This window comes from Lepisma saccharinum, chromosome 20, assembly GCF_977018435.1.
Source record: "Lepisma saccharinum chromosome 20, izLepSacc3.1, whole genome shotgun sequence".
Classification (NCBI taxonomy): domain Eukaryota; kingdom Metazoa; phylum Arthropoda; class Insecta; order Zygentoma; family Lepismatidae; genus Lepisma; species Lepisma saccharinum.
Window position 1 is genome coordinate 10,168,724 of NC_139248.1, and position 9,177 is coordinate 10,177,900.

General features: G+C 36.9%; 1 protein-coding gene across 2 annotated transcripts in view; it reads left to right on the plus strand.

The window, feature by feature from the left end:
- The window catches only part of LOC146003719 (uncharacterized), a 28,339-nt gene extending 20,935 nt beyond the window's left edge, over positions 1–7,404 (plus strand). For both annotated transcript variants that reach the window (XM_083142107.1, XM_083142109.1), the window contains exon 3: positions 880–7,404. In XM_083142107.1, the coding sequence (XP_082998233.1) occupies positions 880–2,593 (1,714 nt within the window). In that variant the 3' untranslated portion in view covers positions 2,594–7,404. The remainder of the gene's footprint in view (positions 1–879) is intronic.
- The last annotated feature ends 1,773 nt before the right edge of the window (positions 7,405–9,177 follow it).

The window sequence follows — 9,177 nt, forward strand, 5'->3', positions numbered from 1 at the left end:
ACTCTTGGATCCGGATCCAGATCCAAAAATATCAGACCCGGATCCGGAATTTTCGGATCCGGATCCAGATCCGTAACTTTTGGATCCGGATCCGTTTGGCCATCCCTAGTCTGTATGTGTGTGTGTGTGAAAGGGGTGATGGAGCATGCTTTAAAGATTGTAACCCTTAATTCCTGCCCAAAGCATTGAGGCCACTACTCCATTGCCCATCACTGTTGTTATTAGTAATCAAATCTGAGGAAAAAGTATCCATACATTACAGTCGTGTCTCTTCACTATAGATATTTTAAAATATACTGGACCTTAATTTGGTGGATGTTTAGATCTATCAAATGCTTCCCGAGTTCAAGAGAAATTTTCCTGACCTACATGTGCCCTCTCCATATTGTAGAAACTAATAACATTTCTGAGATATTGATCACTATGGAACATACTATACCTAGACATTGTCATCATTAATAAATGTGTCAATAGTGTGAATATGTGCATATTTTAAGTTCTTAATTGATTTTAGTATCTTTTTAGCTATATAAGAAGTCTTGTAGTAATACAACCATAAAACAAGATATGTTTCCCTAAGATTTATTTTGTTGGCTTATATTAAATTATTATAAGTTATAATTTTGGTACTTTAGTAATATACCTCATTTGTCTGTGTGACGGGGAATGCTTACGACGTTAGGTTAGGTTTCATTAGCATAAATACAATAAGAAATTATTATTTAGGCTGTATTTATACTAATGGAACCTAACCTAAGCTCGTAAACATTCCTCATCACATAGACAAATGAGGTGGTCCGTATAATACTAAAGTACCATAATTTCCATTCATGGTACTTTTAAACTAAACATTCATTGTATATGTGCTTATGGTTTCAGGTTTAATAGTGAACCAGTTCCTACCGGTCCTATCTTCTTTGGAGGTGACATGATACGTAATCTGCAAGGGTTCATGAAGGAGAATGAGGTATTGAAGTGCCCTCAGTGTAGCCAGACATTCACCACGGGACCCGAACTGACGGAACATGTTAAAATACATGCAAGGAAAAAACCATACCAATGTCTAGAATGCAACAAATGCTTTGCCGAGAAATATTTGCTCACGAAGCATATTAATCGAACACATGGATACAAGCCACATTGTTGTGAGTACTGTGAAAAGTCTTTTGCGGAGAAGAGATTCTTAGAAGCGCACGTCAGGACACACACAGGGGAACGTCCATTTATTTGTGAGTTTTGTGGGAAATGTTTTTCCGATAAGAGCGTTCTTTGCAAACATGTAAGGATTCATAGCGGAGAAAAGCCCTTTACCTGCATGTACTGCAAGAAGTCATTTTCACAGAAAGGACATCTGGTTGTTCATGAGAGAATACACACAGGTGAACGCCCCTTTGTATGTCCTCAGTGTCCTATGACGTTTTACATCAAGTGTGCACTCACAAAGCACCTGAGGACACACACTGGTGTGAAACAGTTCACATGTGAGTACTGCAAGAAGTCATTCAGTCACAAAGATTATTTAGCAAAACACACGAAACAACATACGGGCGAGAAACCTTTTCCGTGTCCTCACTGTAATAAATTCTATTACGAGAAAAGTGATTTGAAAAAGCACTTAGTCATTCACTCGGGCGAGAAACCATTTTCCTGTGCTCATTGCGAGAAACGGTTCTATTCTAAAAGTAAACTGAACAGGCACGCTTTTATTCATATGGGGAAACGCCCTTTCCAGTGTGACCAATGTAATCGGTCATTTTTCCTCGAGAGCCATCTTGAGAAGCACAAACTTATTCATATTGTCGGAAAGCCCGTTTCGTGTCAGTGTTGCGAAAAAACTTTTTTATGGGAGTGTGAACTTGCAGTTCACATGAGATCTCACACTGGGGACAAACCATTTGGGTGCGAGCTTTGCGAGAAAAAGTTTTCACATAAAGCAAATTACGTAACGCACAAAATGATGCACACTGGTTACAGACCATTTGCGTGTCCTGCATGCCCAAAATCCTTTTTCCAGAAACAGAAATTGCAGATTCACTTGCGAACTCACACGGGCGAAAAGCCTTTTTTGTGCCAATTGTGCAACAAAGCTTTTTCGCACAAGAGTACACTAAATTTTCACCTTAAGGTACACAATGGCGAGAAACCGTACTCTTGTGAATATTGCGAGAAATCTTTCTCGCGGAAAACTCACCTGACGACACACGTCAAGGTCCACATGGGCGAGAGAATGATTTTTCCATGCCAGCAGTGTAGCAAAGTCTTCAATCACCGGAGCAATCTCGTAAAGCATCTACGAACACATACCCAAGAGAAGCCGTACACTTGCACATACTGCTTAAAAGCATTTTCGGCAAGTAGCTGTCTTAAGAAACATGTCCGCATCCACACGGGGGAGCGACCGTATTCTTGCGATGTGTGCAGTAGATCGTTTACGCAAAGCCAGTCTCTTAAAAACCATAACAGAGTCCATATGGGAGAAAAGCCATTTTCATGCCAGCAATGTGGGGTTTCATTTTCAAAGAAGTGTGGTCTTATACAACATGAAACTGTTCATTCGGTTGATCACGTAACGATGGAAGTAACTGATACCTAGCTTTTTTAATTGTGATAGTCTGTTGCTGTATATAATATGTGTGTTTGATAGTCATATGCATTTGGACCAGTGTTTAAATTTTTAAAAAAATATCAATATTCTCATATAGGGCTGTGTTGTGTGTACAGTGTATTTTCTTTTGTACTTGTAGATATGTCAATAATATTGCAGATGTTTATTTACAATTTCAATGAATATTACATAGCTTATACAATGTATTAAATCTTTGTTTATTGAATCATTAATTTTGGTGCTACAGTGCCAATTTATTTTGTTTTTCTAAGCCAAAAAAAGGATAAGTTACTTGGCAACTGTGATACTTCTGAGCACTGTAAAAAAAGTCATAATAAATATTATTATTAATGTGTAATGTTCTAGAAATAGTCCTCTGAACATTGATTACATGTTTTCACTATTATGTTTCTAGTACTGAAATGCAAGCATATCATGATGTTATGATGCTTCTTGCTTTTGGTTTATTTTGTGTAGCAGTATGATGCTAATGAAGCTCTTGATATAGCATGAATAATGTTTTATGCTTTTTCCTCATATTTATGGCAACATTTTTTGCAAAATTAATATTATATGATTATTTCGTAGACATCAATTAATATTTTCTTTTGTGGATCATTTCTCTTAATAAATAAATATATATATATATATATGGACCACATACATAGATAACGACCAACTAGATTAGATCCAGTATTTTGACCCATTACAAATTTATATCTTGTGCCATACCTTCAGAGTTACACATATGAAAGTATAAATGAGTGGATAGTTTTAAGAGATAACGTTCTTTATAATAATAATGCTTTAAAAGTCCAGTGATATTTTTGTTGTTTACTCTATTATCTAGAAAGCAAAATGCAATCATGGGAACTCCTTTATATATAAATAAAAAAAAGCATAATTATGTGTATTCTAAGTAGATTAATATAAAGGGCTTGACAGATGTTTGTATGTTTCAGGTACAGCTTACGGATAATTTCATGAAATTTCTAGAATTTTGATGAACTTTTAAGGTATATTTGTATCAGGGGTGTAAGCAAGTGGTTGTTTTGTAAAAATGCACAATCAAGAAAAAAAATTACTTAAGTTAGTATTCCATTGTTGAACTGTAAGAATGTTTGAGTATATTATCCTTATATTTTGTATATTCGTTACGATATTTCATTGTTTTAATGCACTGATTTCATCTAAATTGCTACTTTATTGTAATATATTAAATTTCTGACAATGAATTTGCATGGACTTGTTCCAGATAAGTGTATTGTTGTATTCTTTAAACATGTGTACAGTCAGGAGAATATTGCCACTGTTATGGAATAATTAAAACAGAGTATTTTTTTTATAATTTCCAATACTTTTGGACACATGAACTATGAAACGTTAGGGCATACTTCTGATTTGTTGCCACTGCTGAGCACAATGCTAGGTTGCTGATTTTCACACTGTGCTTTTATTATGTTCACTACAATTTTCAGGATTGACTTTTCTGTAAGCACACAAACGTCAGCCTCTCTTCCATGTCCACCCTGGACTGCATTTGTGCAGATGAAGTAGTCTCCTGCGTCTGTGGACTCTCGGCTAGTATAATGCTCTGTGGGACTTTGTTGGGGTGTGCTGCTAATGTGTTTGTGATTGTCATTCTATCAGTCTCATGTTTTCACTTTTCATCCCCTTCTTCATCGTCGTCACCTTGTAATCAAGGGGTCGCTGGTTCGATACCTGGTGGAGGCTCATAGTGGTTCGGATCCCACTTTAAACTGTAGGTCCAGTCCCGATTAGCCTTACTGTGCATAAAGTGGACTTAAAACACCAATTCAATCTATCAGTCATCCCCATATTCATGATTAGCCAAAAGTGGATTAGCCAATTAATGGAAAAGGATTAACAAATGCCAACCTTCAAGGAGGAGTTGTTAGCACACTTCAATGCCAGGGGCCCCAGGTTCGATTTCATTCTGGCATTTATGTTCATCAATTTCATCATATCATCACTTATCTTCATCATTGCGATTAGCCAAAAGTGGCAGAAAAGTGATGTGAAATGACCTAATTCAATAAATAAATTAGTCAAGAATTAACAAAGCTCTTCTTTGAAATGAAGGAGAAGTAAATTAGATCAAATACCTCAATTCCCAACTCAAGTAACTTAACACGTTTTACCACTTTTCTTCCATCTGAAGCTCTTCCCTGGGGAAAAGACCTCCTAGAAGCACTACAAACACTAACACTGCAACATAGAAACAACCCCTCCATGCCAAATTCTATTTTGAGCCTAAGAGCAATGCCATGGAGTCCTGACATGCATAGGTCATTGACCTTGTAATAAAGTGTATGGCAGGGGTTCCCAAACTTTTTCATTTCATGGCACCCTTAGTGTTTGATGATTTTTCTGCAGTGCCAAAATCAGAATCAGAAGGCCTATCTATCACTTGCAATGCTCAGTCAGTGTGGTTAGGTTGCTTGCCTTAAGTTAAAAAATAAACATATATTTCAAATCCAGAAACATTTTACGTGTAAAAAGTATTAAATAAGCACATATTTGGAACAATCATATCATTTCAGTGAAAATGTTGAAACATTTCGCGGTGCCCCTGTAAGCCTGCCACGGTGCATACTTTGGGAACCAGTGGTGCATGGTAAACCATGGCATTTTGGTGACAAATCGATGGGAATGCTTAGCAGCATCACAAACACGCTAAAACATAAGCACTAATAGATAGTTGTTTACACCAGCCACTCCATACTTACCTATTGTATCTTGAAACCAGCTCACAGTAGACCCATCTAGTTCGCTGCACTTTTTGACTCTGCACTCATGTGTGTAGATGATTATAAAGTGCAACACTGAGTTGTCTACTTTGTTGATTTGGTGTCTGAATCATTTGCACTTCTTTCTGGAGTGGTGGTGGATAATGTGCTAACCAATTACATGAACATTTTACCCCCTATTTTTGGGTACAGGGTCTACTTTATTGAACACAATTTCCTTGCAACAGTCTTGACACTGAGATACACCTACACTAAATCTAGTGTCAAAGAGTGCAGCAAACTAGATGGGCCCAGTATGTGCTAAGAACGCTCCTGCCTCGTGGTGACAATACCCATAAGCAATGATTATATGATTATAAAATAATTACATTTAGTTCATGGCACACTTTTATGCTGAACACGATATAAGATCTTTGTCGCCTTGTAATCAAAGGGTCCTGGGTTCGATACCCGGTGGAGGAACATAGTGATTCGGATGCCACTTTAAACTGCCGGTAATTGTTTCATATCGGCCCAACGTATTTCTTCATTTTTACAGAAGAAACTACTTATGGAAATGAGTTTCTGTAACATTTTCAAAGTTCATGGAGGTATTTTCTTTGATTGTGGAATGTATTTGACCGGGAACTCATGTATTTTTCAAGAGAAATATCTCACCGACGCACAATTGCCATTGCTTCCCCTACGTCAACCGGATGCTGCGTATGTTTGATGACGTAACCCCCTATTAGTGTTTCCAACCCCCTTTTTTTAACTATGCATGCCTAACCTAACCCAACCTTACCCAAAATGGTTTTGGGGCTATCTGTGAATGGTTTTTGGGGCTATCTGTCGATGGTTTGTGGTGCTACCTTTGCATGCAACCCAACATAACAAAACCTTACCGGGAAATGGTTCATGGGGCTATCCGTGAATGGTTCGTGGGGCTATCCATTAAAGGTTCGTGGGGCTATCCGTCAATGGTTTGTGGGGCTACCTGTACATAGTTCCTGGGGCTATCCTTGCATAATGTACAATTTGCACACGTGACGAACACAATAGTAGGTATTTTTCAGTTAAGAAGGTTGGAAACACTGCATACCCACTGATGATCCACAACGGTAGTCAAGCTGTGCCCGCCATATTGTGTGTTACGCAAGCGAAAATAAGAAGAAAAAAATATATTTTTTTCGTGAAAAAAGCAAAATGCAACCTTGAAGAATCTTTTGTAATGCAGAATATGTAAGTACGAATGTTATAAATGATGAAATAAACGAGTGAGAGGTGTTGGACCCATATGGACCTGGTAATAAACTGCCTTGTAATCAAGTGGTCCCAGGTTTGATACCCGGTGGAGGCACATACTGGTTTGGATCCCACTTTAAACTGTAGGTCCAATCCCGATTAGCCTTACTGTGCATAAAGTGGACTCAAAATACCAAATCAAACAAACATGATATAAGGTCTGTTCAGCATAGATATTTTGAAATATTTTTCAGTAAGTACTTCAAATTAGCAATCTTCTTCTGACTGTACAAACTGTATCAAATAGAAGCAGATCAGTTCAAGGGTCTCAAATTACATTCAATTTTAGTTCTCCACATGCCAGTCAAGTTTTGTGTTTATGAATGATGGTGCTAAGATCATGTATCAGAAGTAAGGTTTAATATGAAGCTAGTCTAAAATAATATATCCACTTGAATAAAGGCTTTACAATATTAATTCGCTTCAACTATTTTCTATTGAGATGCGCTATATGCACTGTTTTAGCATATCGGCAACAAATATTTGTCAAGATTTCATCATTTAAACATTCCATAACGTAATATATATATATAGAGTGTTACTTTAACAAATTATAATACCATTGTAGTAGATGAAAGAAACCAAATGTGCCATTTTTGTTTGAAATAAAGAGTAATTAATTGAAAAGGAATTATCATTTAATGTTTGTACTTGTTCATGCCTATTCTTAAGTAATTTTATTATTGTAAGTATCTTGTGTTGTTCTGTGAACATAGTGCTGCCAATTGCTAATTTAAACATTGAAAAACTTAATTGTCTTTTTGTTGTGCTATATTTGGTACTTTATTATGGAGAATACCTAAACAGGAATGAAAAATCTTCTAGTTAGATCACTTTAAGCCTCCATTGGTCGCACCTCAAGAAGTAACACAATTAGTTGTGGTGTATCTGAGAGGTACTAGTACGGTTTTACTAACATATGCAGAAATACTTTTTAATTTTCACTTATTTTATTTTGGTAGTACATATAATGATTCTTAAGCAAGTTAAAAACATTACTTTAAGACTACATATGCTATTTATTGTAACCTTACAGCAAATTTAAATGTGTCACTGACATTAATTGCAATCGTCATCACATCCCAGTTCAGTCTCCGAATTACTGTATCTTACCATTGCATTATCACAATTACCGACAGACCCTTATCAATGATGATATTGTATTCATTGTCACTGCTGCAGAGCATGGAACAAATGAATTCAGCATTTTTCCGGATTCTAATGGTAGATTCTACAAGTTAGCATTAACCCAAACAAGATTGGTCGCTCTGTATCTCACAGATACAAAGAGCCACCATGTGGAGACTGGTCATCTGTATTCAAAGAAGGAAGCAGCTACTGGGAAGCTTAGAACTGCACGCCTAATGGTTTCCCGAGAAAATAAAACAATTTTAGTCTTGTATCTCAGATGACACAGCATGACCGATGGAGGGTTAAGTTGATTGGTGGTGGTTAAGAGGGATGCAGTTTTTGCCTCCCCTTTATGGCCTCTTAATGCTAAGCTTTGTCTACCAAGAGATAGCAGATTTTTCATTCACTTTGGTGATGCAGATGTTTATATCATGCAAAAAAAAAAAAATAAATAAAAAATAAAAAAAAAATTAAATCAGTGCCTACCGTATATTTATAACCCCGGCAGAAGCAATAAAACTACTCTTCCTTTCCAAAGTGTGGAAGGAATGGATGATGTACAGAGGAGACCTCAACAGGGGCAGAGGACATTTAGATAAAGAAGCTCTCCTATGAAAGAACTTTATAAAGTCTAGATAATTTTCTAAATACTTGCCCCTACTTCTGCTTATAAACAAGATGAACAAATGTAATAACTGCCGTTCATATTCTGTGATTTATGCCTGACCAACTTGTGCAAAATAATATCTGCTGTCTACATTTTCACGCTTCACTGCATTCAAATTATGCAAAATGCTTTTATACCTAATGTCAAGGGGCTAGCAACCCCTGCCCCCTGCCTGGCAGAGATGTATTTATAGTTCTTTTGGCATTACATTATTACATTTGCATGGGAAATAGGAATAAACTCAACAGAGCCGACTGTAATTTGGAGGACAGATGGATCAGTTTTCTTAAAAAATGGGATAAGGCAGTGAAAACTGATGCTAAAATAGGTTTCCATGTTACTTCTGAGGTCATCAAAGCAGCAGAAGAAGAACGAGAATTCACTTTGGATTGGTGACGTAAGAGATAAAGGAGGAACGGTTTATAGTAGGGGAGATAGCTTTTTCCTTACGGTTGAGGTGGGGGCGGCTCACCTGAGTAGGCCTCACAACCAGCCTGGGCTCGTAACGGCCATGTGGGATTCTTTTTAGTTATTTTAATATAAGTGTGGAGTATTTTTACGAAGTTTTTAACATGCTGAGATTTTTAAGTTGGAATATGGCAGAGTTTTTGTAAGTGTTTTTAACCTTAACCCTTAACCACCACCATAAAAACCTGTGTGCCTGCATTCATAACGGAGGTGCCCACTTTGAGCAAGACGTGTAATGTTCTTTAATTGTA